The sequence below is a fragment of the Eretmochelys imbricata genome, chromosome 4, assembly GCF_965152235.1.
Source record: "Eretmochelys imbricata isolate rEreImb1 chromosome 4, rEreImb1.hap1, whole genome shotgun sequence".
Lineage (NCBI taxonomy): Eukaryota > Metazoa > Chordata > Testudines > Cheloniidae > Eretmochelys > Eretmochelys imbricata.
The window spans coordinates 27,480,701-27,505,115 of NC_135575.1; the positions used below are offsets into that span (position 1 = coordinate 27,480,701).

Here is a 24,415-nt window from a genome sequence, read left to right on the forward strand (position 1 = left end):
TAATTGTATCCTAAGGGGAACTCTGCTATTTAATCCTTCAAGGTCCTGGCAGGTGTCCAGGATCTCTGTGGCGGAGAGGTGTCATGCAGGGAAACGTGCACTGGGCTGTTAACAACGACTCTGCATCCCCTGCGCCTCCTTAATTAGGCGCTGGCTGCCCTTTCTTGGAGGCCTGGGCCTTTGTTTGTGCATGTGCAATCTTTTGGGTCAGCTGTCCCGGCCTTTAACCCTCCCCCCGGGTGCCCCCCCGGTGCAGGCTGCCAGGGCTTCCTTCTCTCTCGGCTGGAGCGCGGAGAACTTCCCCATCCCTCCTGGGCCGCGGGGGAGGAGCAGAGCGAGGCGGAAGTGAGAACGAGCCCCGCGGGACGCAGCCCCAGCCTCCCACACGAGCTGCGAGCTCCGTGGCTCTCGCCTGGGCGTCCCGCTCCGCGCGGCGGCTGCAGCCTCCCAGGTGAGCAGGTGCCGAGCGCGGCGGCCCGGGAAAGGGGCCGCCCGCCCGGCCGGGCGCTGCGAGGCATTTTCCGCTGAGCCCCGTCTCCCGGCCGAGGGGGCTGGTCGCTCAGGTGCTGAGAACTAGCTGGGCGGCAGGGAGGGGCACCTGCGAGAGGAGCCGGGGGGCGGCGGGGGGCAGCTCTATGCTGCGGCGTGCCTCCTCCCGGGGCTCAGTGCATGGGGTAGGGGGTGCTCGGGGCAGCGCCGGGCTCCCGAGCTCGGGGGCGGAGAGCAGCACCCCCCGTGCCCGGCGGGAGAAGGCGCTTGGCGCAGCGCGGGGTGGGGTGGGCTGCGGTGGCTTGCCCTCTGGAGCCTCCAGGAGGCTGGGCAGGTCAGAAACGCCCCCGGGGAAGTGGGGAGAGGAGAGTCACGCGGGAGGGGAAAGCGGCGGTGTCGAAACGAGGGTCCCGTTGAGTTGATCAGAATTGCTATTGGCTTCGCGACTGACTTCGATGGGTTTGCCACCCCCACCCCCCGGCCATTGAAAGCCCTTTTTGCCCTCTGTACCGCGGCGTTTGTTTTAAGGGAAACATCACACAGCGCGCTCTTAATAATATTTACCGTGTTCCCGATTTGTTTTTTCTTTCGAGAACTCGACTCAGAGAACCAAAGAGAATGGACGCCAGAGTCAATCTGGTTTTGTAGGTCCCAGCGCTGCAAGCCTGTGTGTGTCGCTCGGTGCGTGTGCCCGCGCCGGCGTGTGCCCGCCCCAGAGTCTCTGTTTTGGTGTTTAGATGCAACTGCTGCACAAAGTAGTACCAAAAATGGTCAAGAGGGAGAAAAAGGATTTGAAAAGGAAAATTCATAGCTGAGCTGGGTTGGGCAGGTTTAGGGCGTGTAATTGTTTGATCATCATGGCCATGCATTTCCTCCTGCCTGTGGGGACTTTTGTAATCAGATAGCTACACGAATAGTAAAGCCAGCAGTTTCACTTGTATGCCAAGGCATACTTTTTTTTTTTTTTTTTTTAATGATGTGGTGTTTAATGCTGCCTTTTCTGCGTTCTATGGATGACTTGGGACTGCACATATAAAACCAAACTGACTTTGATGGTTTCATACTGAAACAAATATGTCTCAGATGTCACCTTTGTCACTTTTCTGCACACTGGGAACACTGGAGTCTTCACTGCAGCAGAACACCAGATTTCCCCAGAATCATAGGCCCTGACCACTTTAGCAGAAATATCATCTCGGTAATGTTATCTATTAGCACTGTTGGAGGTATGACCTACGGTTGAGCAATTCTGATTCTGTCCAACAGAGGGCGATGGTATATATACTTATTTATGATTAGATGGGGAAATGCATTGTTGAGCACTTAGACAAAAGGCTCACTGAACGCTCATCAACATGAGTGAGAGTTTCACAATTTAGCCTTTAGCTAGTTCATTGCACAATGTTTTCTTTGAGACAAAGTCAATTCATAGACCCCTGCGCGGACACAAAATGTATATCCATATCCGATATGCAAACATGGGCCGTGGATTTGGGCTCTAGATATAAAATTTGGATCCGCACCCATCTGCTTATCTGCAAACATGTCTGCTGATATTTGCATCCACGAATACAAAGCGGGCATCCGTGGATTTGCAGGGCTCTGTCGATTCACGTGGTGATACCTCTCCTTCATACCAGATACAGTATCTTTAACGGTGACATAAACAGATCAGTAAATCTGTCTTCTTAGGGTGTTTCTTTAGTTTTCTTTCCCCACATCCCAATAAGTTCTCTAGTTTATAAGATACAGATGTTTTACTGCAAGCTCAAAGCTGGGGCTGGGGCTGGGGGGGGCGGAGGGAAGAGCACATTATACCTTAGCATGCCAAATGCCTTCCTTTGCAGTTAGTTACCAAAAAAAAAAAAAAAAATTACAGTATCTTTTTTTTTTTTCTTACGCATACAAGAAAAATTATTCACACGCTTAACTTTTGCTCCGAGTTAGGAAAAAAAATCTTGTCAATTTACTGATCAATCTGGTCTTGGTGTGTCCCAGCAGCTTAGATAAGGTTCCTTTTCCCACAGTCATTAATTTGTGATCGCTTATAATTTTAGTGCGATTACTTTAAGGAGAACAAAACATGTTTATATGGTAGTATAATCTTTAGTAAACTAAAGTGCATATTTATATGGGATTCAGTGTTTAGTACATAGAATAATTCTTGCTTGAACTAGTGCGTAGGTCCTATAAGGATCATATCTCAAACTCTGTGGACATTCCCTTTCATGTGGGTGAGTGAGGGGGAGGGAGGGAAGGAAGGAACCTTGAACTAGGGAGACATTGGCCTTCTGGGCCTGTGTTTGGTCAGATGTGTGTATGCGGAGGGGGGCACAGGAGATGGAAATGTAAGTGAGCCAGATTCTGCCCTCATAGAATTCAGTGGGAGCAATGGTCCTTTCGTGGCTTCTGGCATGAGGGTGTAAGTAGTTCAGGAACTGCTTCAGTTCTGAAACAATCTCTGTTGTTGGCTTGGAGTAATACTGTAGTTCCTAAAGGTTATCTTGTTAGCCTGCCTTACCTGAATACTCTTTTTATTTCGTTAAATGGACCTACTGGTGTGAATAAGACTATTACAGTTTGGCCCTTATTAGGGAAACAAGGCTGTACAGCTTGAGTCTTTTTTGATGAGGTGTATCTGGAAATCTATATAATTACATTATTTTTCCTCAAGAAATTATTTTAGTGCATTGTTAAACTTCTGGTGAGAGATTTTTGTAGAATTTCCCAGGTAGTAGTTTCCCCATAGAAATGAAATTGCTTTAGTCGTACAGTATCCCTAAATCTGTTGCTTCAAAAATAAGTCACCTGTAGTGTAAGTATAGTGAGAAATCATTCTTGCCGTACTTGATAATATTTGAAACACGCTTTCTTCTACTTGACTGAAGTTCCACCTTAAATCTCTTGTATTAAGTAACTATGGAATCTTACAGTGATTTGGTGTAGTCTTACAGTAATCCACCCCTTAGTGTGTGCACTCTCTCTCCCTCCCCACTTCAAATATATAAAAATAGAAGGCAGCAACTACCTAAGACATCATTGTAATATTGCCTATATGTGGTGCAGCTGAAGCTGTTATCGTTGACACTGAGCAACAAAATTAAGTGCACAGCGTGCTTTTTAAAGGTAATCCTTCATCCTTGTTTGGGGAGGAGGGGAAATCGTCTTGGGATTCTCTTAAAATGCTTTTTCTTAGTTTAAAGAAGTTGCCTTGCTGTTTGGTACACAACTGTCTCTGGTGATACATTTTTGCATTTCTTTTTGATTTCTTCTGTAACGCCTTTTATGTGCCTAATAGGGAATTGGAATTGGATGTTGGATGTACGTTAAACTGTAGGTAAAAATGCCAAGAAGAAAAAACATCTTTCCCTCTGAGTAACTTGGACATTTAAAATTTGTAGTTTTTGATATTTGAATGTGTTACCAAAATATGTACACTCCTTGGGAATGAGATTTTATGTCGTAAACATACCTGTGTACCTGTGACTAAATACATAATACCACAGGAAATAGATTTTGTGGGAAATTAATGTGCCAACATCTCTTACATGAACTATTAAAGTTTGTATGTACTTAAGAAATTTTTAGGACCACTGTCCATTTAAATTTGGTCCAATGCTTGCATTTTGTAAAAAGCAGCTTAAATAACTTCCAAACAAAAGCCTAGAGGAAATATTTCCACGTTTTTTTCTGAAGAAAACAATTGTTAAAAAATTATTGCATGCAGTGTGTGAAAACGAAATATTGCAGTGCTAAGAATCAGAAAGTAAAACTAAATTATTTTTTTTTCTTAGCTGACAGGCCAAAAAGCACAAATGGTGGCAAACTAGACTTTTTCAAGTCCATTCACTTTTACTCATATAAGGTGTTACAGAACAGAAAAACATTGTTTGTAACATATATTTAAACGGACAGGGCCCCTTTAAAAAGTTAACGGTGTGCATTTCCATTTCACTGAGTATATATCCTGTTAAGATTTACATTAAAAATTTAATCCTCTCTTCCACAGACACTTACCTGGAATTAGACCTTCAGCATCCAACACCATGAGCAACTACAGTGTGTCTTTGGTCGGCCCTGCTCCTTGGGGTTTTAGGCTTCAAGGTGGAAAAGACTTCAACATGCCTTTGACCATCTCTAGGGTGAGCCATATTTGCCTTTATAGACTTTACAAAAATGTCTGCTCCGTCATGTGGTACCTGAAACCTGCAAAGATGCGTGTTTCTGCAATATGATCATCTTGCTGAATGTGAGGGCCGCTCACTTGTACAGCTGGTGTCACCTTGTCCCTTAGGATGATGGAACGGCTATTTTCTTTTAAACCTGTTGGGAAAATTAATTTTCTTGAACGTTTGAGGCCTGCCACCGTGTTTCCTTGGGGAGAACAAATGTTTGTAACAGTGTTTTGCTTTTTTTTATAAGCATCAGATAGAAGTATTTCCTTTCATCCTTGCTTCCGTAGATGTGTGTGTAAGAAGCCGAGGTGGAAAGTTGCTGACATAAGTTCGATTGTGTCTTGCGCTAAAGTTAGCTTTTGAGCAGCAGGATGCTTAACCCTCCCCCCCGGTGATGGAGGGCAGAAGTGGACACATCTCTCTCAAGCGGGAGGGGGCATGGATCTTTAATGAGAAAATAGCTCATGTTGCCTCTGTGTATCCACCATATATTAACTGAGTTTATGGTCTTTAAGTATCTATTCTTGCAAAATCCTCCTATTTACAATTAAAAAAAAAAAGGTAGTTAAACTATGTGCAGTACAATATTCCCTCTAACTTTTTACATCCATGTGCAGAATGAATTTTGTTATGTGCACCAATATGGAGGTGATGTTTGGTGGGGCTGGGGCCGAAGGGTTCAGAGTGTGGGAAGGGGCTCAGGGCTGGGGCAGAAGGATAGGGTGCAGGGGTGGTGGTGCGAGCTGGGGGTGCAGGCTCTGGGGTGGGGCCAGTGATGAGGGGCTTGTGGTGCAGGAGGGGGCTCCGGGATGGGACAGAGGAATCGGGTGTAGGGGGGATGAGGGGTTTGTGGTGCAGGCTGCCCTGGGGGTGGGACTGGGGCCAGGGAGAGAGGACACCCTCCAGCCCTCTCTCGCTGCAGCAGCCTGGGGGAGACGCACCTCACCAGAGCAACTCTGGGGCTGGGGGAGAGGCGCCTCTCCCTACCTTGGTAGCCTTCTGAGTGACCGCGCAGCTTAGAGGGAACTTGGGTGCCTTAGTTGTGAACGGTGTTTCATTAAAATGTGCCTGAATGAACATGCCAGTTTCTCATGGGTGTTGTGTAGTGTATTGATCTTAACTGCTATTATTCAAAGGATTTGAAGAGCTCAGTCAAAAGAGAGAAAATCTTTGTACAAATAGCAATGTAGTGTCTCGCTAGAGTTCACGACCCTCAAATAGTGTTTAATGGATATTTTTCTTTGGATCTAGGCTGAGTTTCAAAACCTTCCTCAAATGTCTGAAACTGTTCTATTTGGCGTGTATAACATATTTATACCAACTTTGCAATATTGAGGCTTTCAGAATATTAGGAATCCTAGTTAGAGAAGAGTTCATTTTACTTCTCTAATATGTGTTTCCTCCGTGTCAGCCAATTTTTTTGAAGGGCAATTCTTCTATAAAAGTATTTATGTAAAAATGGGATCTTATTTAACAGATTCTCTCACCCTCACTCCCCCAACACTTTCCCTACACCACCCTATTTACTTCAGTGACACAGATAAGTTACTTCTTACACCTGTTGAGTGCAGTGTCTGTACGCCCTGTGAGAGGGATTTGGTTTCTGTTGCATCATCAAACTTCGCTTTTTCAATTGCAGGTCCAAATACTGCTGGTTCATTTAGACTTAGGTAACCTTATTCAGCTGTGGGTTACACTGTTGAGATAAAGGTGACATTTTGGTCCTGTGGCCTATTTTATTTAAATAATACCGAATGGAGTGCTAGAGAAATGACCTCAAATAAATAACAAACTTACGATAGTTGATGCCTGAACCAGAGTGTGTACTGCATACTTTTTTAAACCTAGGCAGAGGTTTGCATGACTGACAGGAGAATCTCAATAAATGATTTTGAGTTACTGATACAGAATAAACATGGAATCTCGGAAGGTTGTTTTTACAGTCACTTTTCAAAGAACCACCACATTTCTTAAAGTCTGGGTTATATTCATGTGCCCCAAGATCCTTCAGCATGGTTGGCTTGCTTTTGAATGGATCAAACTTGTTGTCACTTGAGGCTTTGGATTTTTTCAAACTAGGTCTCAGTTGGGCTTCTAATTCGATGGCTATCAGTTTACGTGGGCAAGAACTATGCTTGTGATTAAACCATGGGTGCAGCTGGTTGCACCTAGAGATTTAACCTTTTGAGTTGCAGATACGAACTGCTCACGTGGCGAGGAGTGATTGTAAAGCTGTTGAAACATAGGTGCTAGACATTTTTCAGTCAGGACCTCTTATTTGGTACACATCCCAAAACCTATCAAACCATGGTAAATGATAGAAAATACTACTTCTGTTCCTGGTGTGTTTGAGAACCAGAGTGCAGCTCTAGTATGAGTGGGTTGGTTTAAACCAGGCGCTTTGCAGAGAGAGGGAACGATATTTTAAGATTATGTACTACACTTATGCTTGACTAGCGTTGCTTAATCCATGTGGTACATACATACACGTGCTGTTGTACTGGGATGAGCTAAAGAAATACGCAAATTGGTCTAAACAATTGAATCTGAAATCCCCAGTCTTCTGATCCCGTGCCAGCTGGCCTAAGACTCCATCTGAGTAGCTCATGTTACAGGATTGGGGCCATAATAATCTCTCTGAGCCAAAATTAAAAAAAATAAGTAAAATCTGGCACTTCTACCTGAGCTCCGCCCTTTCTGGGTTTTTTCTTTTCACTGTAAGTGGGACTCTGTGTGTGTGTGTGTGTTTGGTCTGGAATTAAAATGTACTGAGGAGGATGATTTGCATACCAAAACTATCTGATGATTTGAAGAGTTCTGTCGTGTGTCCCTTATACACTAGCACAGCATGTACAACACGCCATCCTTCTCTTCCTAGTGAAGCATAAATGCCTTTCCTCTGTAGTTAGCCTGCTAATTAAAGAGTTTTGAACATACTGATTTAATAAAAAAGGTAACCAAGCAGCGGAGTTATTTTTGTTCCCTTACAAAGGTCCTGCTGTCTCTCATGACCTTCTTGGGTTTTGTGCAGTCATGCCTGGAATTCATTCTGGGCTGTGATGGTGAATCTTGGTGATTGTGTTGACAACTAATCTCTTGCTGTAGCTTTGTTTTAACTCCTTGCATTAAGTTTAAACAATACTTAACACAACAATATTCTCTGTAGTTGACAAATAGTAAGTTGGTCTCCTGACAGTATTGAAATAACCTGTCAAATTCTTCAGTAAAAGGCTTTAATTTAACAAACTTGCATCTCCCATGACTGTCTCAAGAAAGTTTTTCTTGAAGTTCATTCATATTGCTATTTTAATGGAATTAATCAGTGGTGCTATTACTAGAAAAATAATAGTAGACTACTGAGTTCTTCCATTGACATTTTTGCAGTGGCAAGTGTGAATTTAGGGTTTTTTTTAGTTTGAGTGCAAATGTTTGTGACCTATTTGACATGATACACTTGTACACTGTGTATTGAAATTCGAATCCCATAAAGCATTTGTAGTGCTTGCCATGACTGAGTGACATTGTTAAAGTAATACCGAAATGTTACTATTCAAAAAAGAGTTTATATATACAATGTTAATCAAGAGTCTGCTCTGAATCTAAAGGGTGACACACAACCACGCAAAAATACAGGGATGGGTGGAAAAGATCCAGGGAGTAGTTGGCAGAGAAATTTGGGTGGAGTATAGGAAGTTTTGAGGGTTTTGGAGGAGACACACGTTTGCAGGATGTGAGCTTTGGGATACTTTCAAAGTGAGAAGGTTGAACTACCGCTTTGATGCTTCAAGATGTTGCACACTCTGGCTCCCATCCAGCAATGCACTTAAGCACGTGTTTAACTTTAATCTGATGGGGCTGCTCCAAATACTGAAGTTAAGGATCAAACCTGGTATGCGGAAGAAGAAAAGTACAGGTGCTCTGATTTGTTGTTCTGTGTTGTGGCTGCAACCCCTAATAAAGACTGATATATGGGCCTGATCCCGCTTCTTGTGGGCCTCATTGGCAGCAGGAGACTGGGCTGATAGATAAAAAAGAGAGTTTAACAGTGAGTCACACAAATGCTATGGCAGTACTTTCATATGGAGAGAATGCAAAAACTATTTGGCTTGAAATAAATGAAAATGGAGATTACTTGATTGGGGATCTTCAAAGATTGGACACATCTCGGTATAACCTAACTAGTTCCATTTGGCAAAATAAACAAACAGATCAAAATAAAGTGAACAAAACTGAGAAGATTAGGAGAATGTAAATTGCCTTTTACCTTGTTGTATAATCCAAAAACAAGACACATGTTACAACTTAAGAGCAGTAAAGTTAGAGCAAATAACATTAGATGCAAGGTATCTGGAAGCTACTGCCATAGGAAACAAAGACTCCTACTTTTGCTGTATTTAAAATAAAAAAGAGTACCTGACTTCATGTTCATCAACAACGTTGGTAGTTAGGCAGACTGACTATATAGCCATAATGAAATCTGTTTCAAGCTTATAAACTGTTTTGCCTCTGAATCAATTTACAGCGGTGTACATGTTAGTGTGTACTATTTTCTGAAACGTAAAGAACTGGCTGCTGCCAGATTCAGGATACTGGATGATATGGCCCAGTGCTTTGGCTGTGTTTATGCTTGATAACATCAAAATCTACAATGCTACTTTTGCAGTCATACTTACTGTCTCAATTATTTTTATATAAAATTTCCTCTACTTAAGAAAAATATCTTTTTATAAGTACCAGCCTAGCAAACTCCTCTTGGACTATGACGATCAAGCTGGTTATTTTTAATTTATTTTACTAATCACCAGTAGTAAAGTATCTGCAGGACAAATTAGCCATCACTGATGCGTATTAAGGCCATGCTCTCAGGCAGTCTGGTTGACTGATTGAGTGGACAGCTTGGGAATGACATTGATAGATACCATTTAGCCTTTGCCAGCTGGATCATTCCTTTTGGTTGTGGACTTAAGGACAGGTTTCTCTCACCACCACCTGCATTTAGAATTTAAAAGAAAAATAAGAAATTGATGCAATTTTAAGGATGTGCAGTTGAATCTAAAGAGGTTAGGTAAGGTTTCTACAGTAGCACTAACTCGAACATCGTCCACATCATGCATAACATACTTAACAAGGTAAACGTGTATAAGCAATATTTATAACAAAGAAAACACAATATGCTGCATTTGTGCAATGTGGTTAATATTAATATTCATTAATTAATATTTCTGTAGAAATGGCAACTCTTCTATATTCTGACTTCTTTAGATGTTGCATTAATTTATTTGCGTGAAACTTCTGATCGTTCGTTAGAGCTCTATACTTGACTAACAAAACCAGGATAAAACTCGGTAAATACAACTGTAACGTCAGAGTTGTCAAAATTGCTGTCCCCTGCAGGATGTAATGAACAGCAGTGTTTGGTGTCAATGTTGCATTCATTGTGTTATGGTAACCTGAGAGAGCTTCAACCACCTATGCTAAATTTAAGCGTGATATGTTTGTAATGTGCCAAAATAGGGACTGTAAGCTTTCGAAGGTGACAGGATTTTTCAGGCTTTTCTTGTTTAGTGTTGCTATAGAACAACATTAAGCAAAGTTAGAAAAGGATTTTATAGCTTTTTAATATTTAAGCCAATTTTAAAGTTACTTGATAAAGCAGCCCCTTTATGGGAAAAATATAAAATTAATTGTTACAAAATACTGGTCAAGGGGGTTCTTTCAAGAGAAATGTTTCTGTCTGGCTTGATTCTCCTCAGCTTGTAGGTAACACTGTTTTTGAAGAACAATCTTCTTTATACGTTTTACTTACACTGATAGGTTCTGTGTAAATCTTCCGGCTGGCAGCTTCCCAGCTTCTCGCAGTGCCTGAATTGCCTGATTCTGGCAAAGTGTATGAAAGAAGTCAGTGTCTCTCTCTCTTCCCCGCCCCCTTGCTCCCCCCCCCCCCCCGTTCCTCCCCCATCCTGCCCATTCAAAAAAAACAAAAACACCCATCTCTACTTATGACACAACGTTCATGATGTTGCTAAATCAGAATAAAGATACCAAAGAGATGATCAGCACAGTATATACCTAGATAGCATATGATGATATTAACATGGGCTCTAAAGATGTACCCAAGAATCCTGGTTTTTAATGGTGCTGCAGTTAACGAGAGACTTGGGAGGTTTGGGTTCAATTCCCAGCCGTGCCTTCAACTTCCTGTGAGAGGCTGGGAGAACTGAGAGACTGAGAATAATCGAGTCATCCATCTGTAAAATGATGGTAATAATACTTCCCTCTGTCTGTTGTGCATATTTACGTTGTAAGATGTTCAGAGTAGAAACTCTGTGTTTGAGCTACATTGTGCTTGGTCTTATACAGCCTTGTTGGGGCCTGTAAGTGCTACTAGTATATAAATAATAATGCCTATATTTTATGAATGGAGCAAAGAACCCATTCCCCCATGCCTGTAGAGTCAGTGTCAGAGGGTCTTTGTTAGGAAATTCATGCCTCCCCTTTAATCTTGGGCTTTTTTTCCCTCTGTTGACATCTATAAAGACATAACCTTATCCTGTAAGCTGTATCTATGATTGGATGCCTGTAATTTTTTTTTCTGCACAAAGCTTGTGTTTCTGCAGCATCTTTGCTCTTTAAAAACAAACTCCTCTCTCCACCTTTTGTATTGTTAATGTAACTTTGACTCAGGATCTGCATAGGTTGTGCCACTTGTATTCCAAGGTGTGGCATTAGGATTTCTTGGAAACTATCTATTTTAAAAAAAATAATGCTAACATCTGTGAAAATAATTGTAAAAGAAGGGAATGAAGCAGCAAGACACTTTAAATGTTGACTGAGCTGACGCTTGGGTCTTGGGATTGTCAGTTCCCACTGGGTTGAGTCTGTTTGATTTATTTATTTTAGGCCACATGTATTCTGTCTGGTTTAAAAACAAACAAACCATGATTGGGATGTGGGGCAATCAAAGCAAATAAAGTGGAATTTCACTCATACGAGTAAACCCTGAGAGAAACAGGAGAATAACTTTTGAGTCCTCCTGGCAAATACATCAAGAGTAGTGCTGGTAACTATGTGCACTATCCTGCAAGATGTTGAGTTATGAACCTGGGAAAGGGCTCTTACTGGCAGCTTCTGGCATTGGAGACCTGGGTTGATTGGCCAGTGAGTTGGGAGACACCTTACCTTCCTCCCCCGAGAACGCTATTCTGAAACACATTTCATTGTATGGTAGCTTGCATTTGAGTGTCCTACTACCACTGTGTAAAACAATGTATATAAAATATTTGGAAGCCATGTCTTTTGCTTTTATAGATGTCCTGTGAAGTCATTAGACGCAGGGGAACAGGGCTGTTAACTTCCCTTGGAAACATGCAAAGGTAGGGGAGTAGCAGGCCAAGGGTCAGGTTGTGTCACTAGGCTCAAAATGTAGCAGAAGGGTAGACGTTTACAGGGGATTAAAAAAAAATAGAAATTTCCTTGCGCAGGCCATAAAGTGGGACTTTCTTTTGAATATTAATAGGAAAGAAATTAGACTTATTTGCTTTCTCTGTATTTGAGCCTGGTGGCCTGCCAACCTCTGTGAACTTCCTGCCATTTCAAGAATCTATTTTTAGTGGAACTGCTTTTTCTCACTATTCATTCCTGATAGTTATCTTTGAGGGCATTGTGAGAAGAGACATAGCCTTCAAAGGTTTGTTTGTTTTGGTACAGAGCCAGGAGGAGATAACATTGGTCTTGGGATTTTAAGAACAAATCTCATATTATCAGGCTATCTGTTTTAAGAGAAAGTGTGACAGAAAACTGTCCCTCGTGTTTCAGGCGATGTGAGTATTGAAAGGGTGACATTACCACAATCATTAGACACAAACTGATTAATATTATAGCTTATATTTTATGTCAAAGTAAGCTACTTTTGTAGGCAAGGAAACATGCTCTCAATCAATCTTCACCTCTGTAAGGAGATTGTACAAATTGGCTCTCTGGTTGGCAGTCTCTGAAGAGAGGTGAATGGTTGAATGGCCATGAAAACTAAAACATGTTTTGATACTGAGAAAGGATTGTGCTGACGTTGCTTATGTGAAAAGAACCTAAGTCTCCAGGGCTGTCAAACCAGAACCATTTTTATGAGCAATAAAGGTGGATGAAACATGTTCTCACACTCGCACACATCCTGCTCTGCGGCCTCCTATACTGGAGGTAAAATAGAAGTCTCTCTCCTCACGGTCCTTTATCTTGTGTGATCGAGTTTCAGCGGTGATTAGCAAAGATAGGGCAATATTGCATTCTCTGGACTGCAAGAAGCTGTACCAGTCAGTTTTTTGGGGCAAAGAAAGGACTGAGACTGAACCCCTACCAAGAAAACTTTGGACTACCATTACACGGCAGAGCGGAAAGTTAAGCAGAAAGTAACTGATGTTCAGTGGTGCAAGTATGGTGGTACAGTCCGGTATGCCATACCAATAAGATATTTATAGCTGGTATGGAGTACTGGAAAGACACAGGAGGCGCCCGCCCCCAGCCCTTCCACGCAGCTGTGTCTCCTGACTGGGGTCTCCTGACAGCAGCTCCACCGGCGGAGGAGCTCGTTGGAGGAGATGCTGGTGTTGGTCTGCCCGGGGCCCCACGTTCCACTCCTTTTCCCCATTGCGGTTCCCAGGAACCGCAGAAGGAAAAGGAGCAGAATGTGCAGCGCCTCCAGTGAGGCTGCTGTACAGACCCCAGGCAGGAGGACTCGGCTGTGTGGCGGGGCCAGAGGCACATTCCGCTGCAGTTCTGGAAAGCCCTGATCTGCTGGGAACCACAGTGGCGAAAGGATCAGAACATGGGGCCACCGGGCAGCCCAGTGCCGGCCACTCCTCCGGCGCGACGGTACCTCCCCCAGCCCTTCCACACAGATGCATCTCCTGAGTCCTCCTGCCTGGGGTCTGTACAGCAGAAGTCTCCAGTGCAGCGGGAGGAGGACAAAGTTGTCCGCCGCCCCACGGTAACATGGGATGGATGTGGATCGTGGGGAGGGGACGGGGAGAGCTCGGGGGACTCTGAGCTGGGGGCAGGGCCTGGAGGAGTCATGTGAGGAGGTCACATGCCCTCCTCCTTTGTGTCGCTCCCATGAGTGCAGCATACGGACAAGAAATTATTTCTGCTTGCAGCATTGCATATGTCTGTCTGTCTGTAGCTGCTTAATCCAAGATGGACATTTCTTGTTTCTCATCCCTTGTGTTTTCCCACAAACTGGGGCAGTACAGGAAAGTTTCAGCAGACAAATAGACCTGTTACTTTAGTACAGGGGCGGGCAAACTTTTCAACCCCCCTGTTCCCCGCCCTGACCCCATCCACACACCTCCCCGATCCCCCCGCCCTCTATCCAGCCCCCTCGCCCCCTTACTGTGCTGCCTGGAGCACCAGTGGCTGGTGGTGCTATAGCCGTGCCACCCAAAGCACCAAGACAGGCAGCTGTGCCGCCCAGGAGCCAGCCACGCCACCGCGCAGCAAGAGCCCTGCCACCCAGAGCATTGCGCCAGTGGCAACCCTGGGGGAATTTTAGATTTTAGGGGTAACAGTAGTGGAGGGGCCGGGGGCTAGCCTCCTGGGCCAGGAGCTCAGGGGCTGGGCAGGAGGGTCCTGTGGGCCGTAGTTTGCCCACCTCTTCTTTAGTAAATGATAGCTAAAATAGTGATGTGTTTTGTTTTTGTTGTTTGTTTTTTTTAAACATACGTTGGCTTAATTTAGGTGAGCTCAAATGCATCATCAGGTTTTCAGTGAGCGTTCAGCTCTACATATTCGTGTAGCAAAAATAGTAGGTAGGCGTGGTGTGTTCATTGCACCTCTGAATAGATTTGGGGTTTAACTGCACTTGTTTGGATGATCCTATTTAGCCGCTGCTGGATTAGGTAAATGAAGAAAATGGTGCTGGTGGCCACCAGTGAAAAATTTGGTTTGAGTGACTTGTATCTGCCACAGACTTCCTGTGTGATCTTAAGCAAGGATAGAATCCAATTCTCCAAAACTGTATTCTCCGTGAGACTCTTCATTCTTTTCCTGTAGCCCCCTGCATCATTAACTACAGAATTTGAAAGGTGTGTCGTGAATGAACCATTGGTCTTACAAACAGCCTCATTGACTACGCAATCCTGATTGATTCCCAGAATACAGTCTGTCCTGTGCACTGAATGAGGCAGTGTACTTGTGGCAAAAAAAAGTATGTGGTCATGTAATTAAAGACTGTATCGTACTGTGTATTCACGAGAGGGCTGAATTAAGATTGCATGGATGGAGCATACTGTATTTGGTGTAGACAACATAATCAGTAGAAGTGGAACGTTGAGAGAATTTTATTGTCAACTCTAACAGACCTCTACTGAGCATGTGGAAACAGCAATTTTCAGAGGCTTATAACTCAGACAAATCTGGGTGGGTTTTTTCTTCTCAAGCAAAAGCTGTCCCCAAAAGCGATTAGCAAAACTCTGCTCCAGCGTATGAAAGTGCTAGAGCTGCTTGGCAAAACAGTTGTCAACATTTTTCTTTTAACATTGCCCCCCTCCCCCAACCCCCCATTGTGGTCTCTAAAACAGCTGAACTTCTTTTTGCTAAAACTGTCCTAAAATGTTAACTTGAGGCAGACACCCATAAAGGAAGATTTTGACCTAAACAGTGAAATGTTTAGCGAAGTTAGGAGCAATAGAAAACAGCGTCTTAGAATGGAAAAAAGAAAAGGAGTACTTGTGGCACCTTAGAGACTAACCAGTTTATTTGAGCATGAGCTTTCGTGAGCTACTGAACCTGTTAGAATGGAAAGTGTTCGGCAACCCTAGATATAACTGTTGTTCTCAGCTTTACCTATATTGACACACTCGGATGAATATAATCCATTATTTGAAATCCCAGTAAGCTAAAATATGAATCTTGCTTCCAAATCTCTCTCATTGCTCTACTGAAAAGGTCAAATGACTCAACTTACTATGGAGGGAGTCTGGCTTAACTTGTTTTATATTAAGGGATAAACTAATGTGGTATCCAGTCCTGTCTCTGACTTTCATGGCTGACCATCACAATTTGATGCATTTACCCTGGAGAGAGAGCGTGTAGTTTATTTTTCATTAGTTATTTCATATTTGTTTTGATAGTTTGAAAAAAAGCTAAAATGAGATGTAATGAGTAGTAACTATTTTTTGAGTGCAAGATTGCCAGCTGGGCTAAAATACGTACACACATACTGCATTTCATGGCAAGCTGATGCCTGGGTTGGGTAAAGAGATCCCATAACCCCAAAGAAATGCAGTGAGGTTGGAAAAATTTGAATGTCTATACTCAGCAGAAGCTCCTATTGCGGAATGTGGTATGATTCATTTGGGCTTCTTTAATAATGTTTTTCAGAGCAAAGGCAGAATCTTCCAGTTATGTACCTTACTTACTTATTTTGACTTACGCACTCCTTCATCATCCTTTGGTTTAGTGGGCACTTGAGTTACATGGTGTTCTTGTTCGGAGGCTCTTGCAGGAGAGTGGAGCTCTTTTGGTACCTCCTTGGTGAGGTAGGATAGCTCATCTGAAAGGGTAGTTAGCACAGGTGATGATTTTTTTAAAAAAAGTGAGGTTCTTCCTTAATCGTGTTTATATTTTGATCATTTTGTGCATATCTGCGTGTTAAAAGTGGGCCTATAACTGGGCCAATATATCTGACAAGACCCTTCCTCTCTCTTGAAGCAAGTTGGACCCTGGCAGCCTAGGCTCTGCTCTCAGCGGGTGCCCCATCTTCACTTTTGACGTGTGGGCTGAGTCACTCATTAAAAATGAAGATTACAGAGATGGTCTTGTGTGGTTGCAGGGGAAATAAGCTTGTCACAGTGCTGGTGTGTCTAACAATTCCATGTTCCTACTGACTGCGGACGCTGCTTCCTATCGTTGCCTATATTGTGGTACAGCTTCCATCACTGCAGGAGAGCATCTGTGCTCGACTGGCGCTGAGAGGATTCTGTCAAAATGAGGAATCTACCAGAAGGTGGTTCTGAGGTCAAGGGCATGAAGGTGGGGAAGAGCTATCTCTTAAGATCTTTGTCCAGGATGCTTGTAGGAGATTCTCTCTGCTCCTCTCTGTCCTGGCCGTAGGGACTCCTGCCTATATGTGGTGATTGAGATAATGCTGTTTTTTTCTGTGTTGGGACATAGTTGACATTGAGAGCAGAATTCCAAGGGGAACACATGGTGTATGTGAAGATTGCATCCAAGTCTGTAGTTGGGGAATGGTGAAAATGCTGATTGCCAAGAGCTGAGGAGGCTCTGTCCAACCAAAAGGCCTAGATACTTAATTTTTTAAAATCTAAGTGCAAGTGTAGATGGGGTTCAGAAAAGCTGGTAAAGTTATAACTTTCAACCTGAAATTTATTTTTCTCTCTCAGAATTTTTGTCATTTGGGAGTAGCCTAAAAAGCAAGCTTTGAAAGGCTAGTGATCTGTTTAAAGTATTCAACCACAATGAGTCTATAATTATAACATCTGACATATTTAAAAATTTTCATATGCAATGGTTAAATTGTGGCAATTCCTTTTAGAAAATGAACTTTTTAAAAATGAGTCGCAACGTGCAATGTATTTCTGGGTCCATTTCTTCTTGAAAGTGGCGGTGTAATTATGATAAAATTACTTGACTAGACTTATTGTATTAAAACTGTAACTAAATTCTTTCTTTCTTCAGGCCTCTATCATCTGTAAGAGGATTCTTCACTCCCTTCACTGAAGGAAAAGAGGCCTTGTGGAAGAACTGGCTGACTTTTATTAGACTAATTGGGAAGTTCTAGGCTTGTAAACATTTCACCATCAACATTGTGTGTGGTAAATCGTATGGTTTCCTTCTGGTTTTCTCAACTACTTAGCATATCTCAGTGTTGTGTATTCATCCCAAATAAGGATTTTTTTTCTTACAGTGCCTGAAGGTATTTTTACTAGCAATTATTCAGGAATGAACAGATATCTACTGGCATCTCAGTCCAAATTGTAAACCGCAAGTAGTGCGTCTATCAGATGATAGTGTAATAGCACTTTAGGGTGGATTTTTGATTTTTTTGGGGTCTTAAATTTTATCGGAAAAGAGTGCTGATTGGGGAACGGTAATATTTATTTGCACTCAGCCACTTAGCAAAGAAAACAGTAAACATTACACTGAGTACTTAACGGTTATCACAAGTGGCAATCTATCTGCGTTTTGGTTCTAATACAACTAGATTCTGTTGTGTAATATCTGCACTCGTGGGTGCAAGCTTTTATCATGAGCTATTTTCTTCGGTTGGATGCTTTTTGAAGGCACGAGCCAAACATGTTAATATTACAAACAAACTAAATATTTTGAACATCCAGTACTACTGGTCGGCTTATACAAACTCTCTGTTCTGTCTCGGCTATAGATAACGGGATTCTCTCTTTCCCATTCTAGCTATCAGACTTTTTGGCAGCTGTTGTCAAATGTGAGGAAAAAGTCATAAGCAGTAGTAGCAGTTTGTTTTAGGCAGACTCAAGAACACTTTCGGCCCGTAAGTTAAAATATTTTGTGTGTGTGTACTAGGTGTGATTCTGCAAGTTGCTGAACACACTGACCATCATCCTGTAAAGCACTTAAGCGTATGCTTAATTTTGAGAAACAAAAAGCTTCTGTGTAGCTCAAAATCTTGTCTCTTTCAGCAAAGAAGTTGGTCCAATAAACAAAATATTAACTCACTCATTTTGTCTCCTCAATTTTAAGCATGAGTGTCCTCCCCCTGAGAAAAGGAGTACTTGTGGCACCTTAGAGACTAACCAATTTATTTGAGCATAAACATTTGTGAGCTACAGCTCACTTCATCGGATGCTTACGAAAGCTTGTGCTCAAATAAATTTGTTAGTGTCTAAGGTGCCACAAGTACTCCTTTTCCTTTTGCGAATACAGATTAACACGGCTGCTATGCTGAAACCTCCCCCTGAGACTACTTAGCATGCTTAATATTAAGCATCTCCTTAAGTGCTTCACTGCTCATCCCTTTGCAGGATCAAGTCTATATTCTTACTCATTTGGTTACTCAAGTTTGCAAGAAGAGAGTGGGTTTTTTGCAGGGGGACATGGCCCAAGTTCCTAGCTGTGTTGTTTTCAACTCAACTTGGATGGCCTTTTGATTATGTACTGCGTGACCAGCTAATTCTTCTGTATTGCTGAAAATACAGTTGGGGAGAATGCAGTAAATGAAATGGTTTGGGGAGCCTTCTGGATGAGAAAAGTGGCATTCATAGAATCATAGAATATCAGGATTGAAAGGGACCTCAGGAAGTCATGTAGTCCAACCCCCTGCTCAAAGCAGGACCAATCCCCAATTTTTGGCCCAGATCTCTAAATAGTCCCCCTGAAGGATTGAACTCACAACCCCGAGTGTAGCAGGCCAATGCTCAAACCACTGAGCTATTTGTTTAAAGGAGTGTGGTAAACAGTTATTTACTTGTTTGTTTTTACTCAGCTATAGTCCTGTGAACACAGTTGAAATGCTCTCATTTACCTTGGTAACTATTTTTTGTAGTATGTGCTCTCAAGTGGCAGACTGGTATCTATCAAGAAGACATTTCCTTTTTTGGTATTGTGTGAAAGTCTCTCCTATCTGGGGCTACAGACCAAATAGTTGAACCAAACAGTGATAGCTGACATTTTTGGCTAAAGCTGGCATATTTTTGAAGAGTCGTGGAATTTGCTGTTTAGAAGAGGAATCTGATGTCTGGAAACAGTAATCACATTCAATCTCTAGAGTTAACAACAGTTTCTTTGAACTGTTGCTGAAGATCTTAAGTGCTTTTAAAATTCGTTATAGATCTGAACTTTCAAAAACCTTAAATCCCTTTTCACTAGATAATCAGAGGAGACTTTATTCTGTCTCCGGCCTGTTGAACTGTGCACCTTTTCTGGGAGTGTTCCCTTTATCAGTTGGTGTACATTTGAACTTAGAAACTGCTGATCCTTACAAATTTGAGTGTCATGAGTTTGTTTTGATACGTGACCGGATGAAAACTGCTACTGTCACAGTATTAAGAGAACAGCCTTGGTCAGCTCCGTAACTCTGCTGGATGGTTTGGGATTAAATAAGGGCTCATTGACATCATTGTAACGACTACAATAGTCTGCTAAAATAAAAGATTAAGGAACCATGGAGTGTAGTGACTTGTTGCTTTGACAGATTCCTCTGTTGGATGGGAACAGCGGTGTCTTCTCCCTGCTCTTCTTGGCAGTGAGAAAGTGCCACTCTCTCACCACAGCGGTAGATGCAACAGGGCATAAGTGTACAATTTTAGAGTACTTGGCTGGTGATGTTGCCAAGTCTCAGCCCTCCACATCATCAGTGCCTATAACGTTCTTATGGGCTCGCCACTATGTAACTCTCTTGTGCAGTAATTAACTCTCTCTGCATTTTTTAAAAATGTGTTCTGTAACTTGTTCTCTGCTGAGACAGTTAGCATCTCAGTTGCATGCCTTCAGCTACCATATTATACTGAAAACTTGCATATTTACCTTTATTCCCAGCGTAACTTCTTCAGTTTAATCCCACAACCTTGCTTGTCTCTCTGACGACATCTTGGAATGCCTTGCCATCAACTCAAACCTGATGTTGTCATAACTGAACTCTTGATCTTATCTCCACTATTCCTCCTCACCTTTTTCTGTTGCTTTTCACAAGGCCACCACCCTCTCAGTCATTCGGGCCCATTACCAGTGTTTTCTGCCATACGTGTCTCAGGCATATCTAAAATCTGCTGCTGCTTCCTCTCTAATCTTTCCAAGAGCCAACCTTTACTCTTAGTCCACATTTGAAACTTTACTGCAGGCCCTTATTTCCTATCTTGACTCCTGCATTACCGTCCTCTTAGGTTTCCTGACATTATTAGTCTGTGTTATACACATTTTAAGTAAACAACCTTGCCAGCTGTATACAGCTAGTTTCAACAGCCAAGTAAACACAACGTTACCCTCCTCCTTCCTGCTTTTGTTTGTGTATGTCTACACCGCTTTTTGGAGTGAGCTTCCCAGCTGGGGCTAGTTTGGCTCACGCTAGCACTCGAAACATAGCTGTATAGATGGCCCTTTGAAGTTGCAGTTCGGTTTGGAATCTGGGCTCTGAAGCCTAGGCTTGGGGTTGACTTCACAGCCTGAGCTGCCACTTCAGAGCACTGTTTGTCCAGTTATTTTTAGAGTGCTAGTGTGGACCCCCTAACCCCCCACATCTGTTGACCTGGGCTGGGAGGCTCACTCCACAATGCTGTGTAGACATACCCTCCTACTTTCATTGGATATTTTTTTAACTTTGGGGACAGAACCAAGCTCTTACTATGTGTTCGCTCGGTGCCTAAAACGATGGGGCCCTTCCTGACTTGAGTCTCTAGGTGCTGTTGTCATAAGTACTAATGATATTTTGGTAAATAATGGCTGCTTCACTTTTAAAAAAATATTTTACATTCTTTTATACTTAAAAGGAACTACTTAAGTATTGTTAAATGTTTGTTGTTACATTGTTACTCCCAATGCACTAAGCGAAGTGCATGTAGAAACACGATTAACCCAAAATAATAAATAACTAAATTAAAAGCCCACTTTTAGCAAGTGTGTATTTACTGCACATCTTATTCAAGCCCTTAGAATACATTTCCATTGTACTAAACGAAATTGGGGAAGAGGGGAGATTTGAAGAAAAGTTAATGGTTTTTAACTTTCTAAAGAGAAAATATTATTTTCTAAATTCTGTGGTTTTTCTTTTTAATTTCTTATCAAATTGAAGCAGCTACTTTTGAGTAGGTTGTATTTACAGTAATTGAGGTAGAGTTGCAGGAAATACTCCCATTGGCAAATGAAATGATCTTATGATAAACGTTATGTAATATGAGCATCCTATCTGGGCGAGAATGCAGAACAATGGAAATCTTAAAATGGGGGAAAAAAACATTAACAGGCAAATACTTAATTTTGCATTTAAAGTGGTCCGTGTAATCCAGTCAAGTGAAATAAGGTTTGGATTAAACTATTCAATGTAAAATTTCAAATAGGAACTTTTTGTTTGTTTTTGTTTTTGACAAGTACAGTCCATTGCTTTCAACTTGGGGACTTGCATCTGGTCCGGCAGGGAGAAGAGGCTAGTCTGAGAGGGACACAATTTGTACTGCTTTCATTTAATTAGCCCCCTGGCTAAAAATGTCTTGCTATCAAAATGAAATCTACCAGGTGTGTTTTTGTTGTTGTTGCTAGCTCTCTTCAGAAGCCGCAATTACTCTGCCTTAGCAGAGTGGAAAGACAGGGACAGTGTACGACAGGACAGGCATAAGGGAAATTGTGAGAGCCCACTATCAAATCACGTTTTTATTAACAAAGATAATTGGCAAAAAGTTTCAGATGGCAACGAATGAAAGCTTAGAGTTATCTGCATAGCAGGTGCTGTGAGATCGTATCTTTATAGGGCTGATTTATTAAAAGCACTTGCCACTCTAGATCAATAAACTCTTGTCCCCAAGTAGGAATCTAAGTATTCCATTCTCCTTTAGACATCCTTTTTTACTTCCTAAGTCTCTCCCTTTTCTCTTCTAGTCTTTGCAAAAGCATTGCACATATAGGACCAGATCCTCAACTGAGATAAAATCAACATAGCTCCATTGACTTAGGCTAGTGGTTCTCAACCAGTTTACCATTGTGGTCCACAGCTGTGTGCTGACTGGGCTGCAGGTTGAGAACCACTGACTGTTGGGCTAGTCTACACTGGCAACGCTAAAGCGCAGAACTCTCTTCCAGCGCTCTAAAAAAACCCACCTCCACGAGGGGTGTAGTTACCAGCGCTGGTGCACTGTCTACACAGGCGCTTTACAGCGCTGAAACTTGCTGCTCTCAGGAGGGTGTTTTTTTCACACCCCTAAGTGAGAAAGTTGCAGCGCTGTAAATTGCCAGTGTAGACAAGCCCTAAGATCATCTGAGGATCTGGCCTATGTTTTCATCATTAAGTGACTGTCATCCTGAAGAAACTTCAGCTCTTAGTATTTTGTGTCCTCTTTCCTTTTTTAATCCTTCTATCCCAATTATCTACCTGATGAAACATGAAGCCCGTTGGGTTTTTTGTTTGGTCAGGAGAAGGAGGCTATAGTACTGAGAAGATGGTTTACACAGTAATCATGGGATGTTATTAAAGCTCAAGTCGACACACCTGAGCTAGCTTTAATCTAGCCTGCTCGGATGGTGAAGCCATGGCAGCGTGTGTGTTCAGTGTGGATTAGTCCTGCAAGTGATTACCCCAGGTTATGGGTGGGCTCATACACCCTCTGCAGAAGCAGGCGTTCCCATGGTTTCACAGTTCTGGGACCTGCCTATCTTGAGAAAAGCTAGCTCAGGTATGTCTACTTGAGCTGCAGTGACATCCTGTGATAGCAGTATAGACATAACCCGAGTGTTGCATTTCTTGCAAACAGACCAAAAATTCTGCATTGGGAAACTAATTGTTGGTCTACATATGGGAACTTAACCTTGTTGCCTCGATTTTTTTTATGCTGATTCAAAACATCAATTGACAAAACTAGGATTTCAGGCTTTCTCGTATGCATACTTCTGTTCTGAGTGAAATTTTGTGGCCTGAGTTATGCAGGAGGTCAGTTTAGATGAGCCTAATGATCCCTTCTGCCTTTAAAATCTGTTAAGACAGTTTGACAGGCATTCTTTTTATGATGTTGTGTTGCATTTGTTCTCTAACACTTTGCAAACAGAGGTAACCTACAGACTCTGGCAAGATCTCAGCAACACTTCAAAGCTCACTTTGTAAAACCATTCCGGTTTTTTGCTTGGGCATAGATTTATTTCATTCTTGGGTCAATAGAAAATTTAACTTTTTTGAATTTCATTCACCCTTTATGAAAAGATACTATTCTGCCAAAGTATGGATATGTTGCCTTTTCTGGAAGGTAAGATCTTCTGTGGCAATCTGTGCTTTTTAAAAAAAACAACCTCTTAGATAGTGTTAATTAAGTTGGAAGTAAAAATCTCAAAGTTACCAGTTGAGCATGTCCGTTCCCAGTCCACTCAGTTTGTCAGTTTTGGAAGGGGGATTGGAACTTTGTTTAATAGGTTTGATCTAAGCAAGATTAAAAATATATGCTGGGTCCAGTCAAGAGGCTGCATTGAAGAGCTGAGTTCGTTTTACAGGCTAGCTGACTCTTGGAATGTGATGGAAGTAAAGCAGTCCCAAAAAACGGCATAGTTCAATTTACTCAACTTCCTGGGTTTAAAAATCTCCTTTGACTGCCTTTGAAGGGGGGGAATCAGAGGGAAGACAAAATCCTTTCCCAGCCTCCTTGAATAGGTGGGAGATGCCTAAACTGTGGATCCTTGAAAGGAAAGTCAATGCAGTGACATATTCAGTTCATAAATACAATAGCAATCAATGTTAACTCTTCTGACTTTATTACCAGTTTCACAGCAATTGATGGGGGGTTTTTTTGGTGTGTTTTAAAAGTCCTAACTCCTGGGACTAGTGCAGTTCACGTAAACAGTTTCTCAATTTAAAATAAATAAGCTGTCATAATTGGGGAGAAAATCTTGAAAAATGAGTCCTAGAGGCTCAAAAACCAGAAAGCAAGTGAAAAGTCAAAATATATTTGGCTGTAAAATTGTGAGATTAAAAAAATCTCAACTTTTGAGGCCTATCTTGTGATTTTTCTTTCAATGCATGGCCATAGCAATACCAAGTACCATAGTTGGACAGCGTTATAAATATTGCCTGGCTTTAA

General features: G+C 42.2%; 1 protein-coding gene across 2 annotated transcripts in view; it reads left to right on the top strand.

The window, feature by feature from the left end:
• The first annotated feature begins 370 nt into the window (after window positions 1-370).
• PDLIM5 (PDZ and LIM domain 5) overlaps window positions 371-24,415 on the top strand; it is a 187,639-nt gene continuing 163,594 nt past the window's right edge. For both annotated transcript variants that reach the window (XM_077815040.1, XM_077815041.1), the window contains exons 1-2: window positions 371-451; window positions 4,499-4,631. In XM_077815040.1, the coding sequence (XP_077671166.1) occupies window positions 4,536-4,631 (96 nt within the window). In that variant the 5' untranslated portion in view covers window positions 371-451; window positions 4,499-4,535. The remainder of the gene's footprint in view (window positions 452-4,498; window positions 4,632-24,415) is intronic.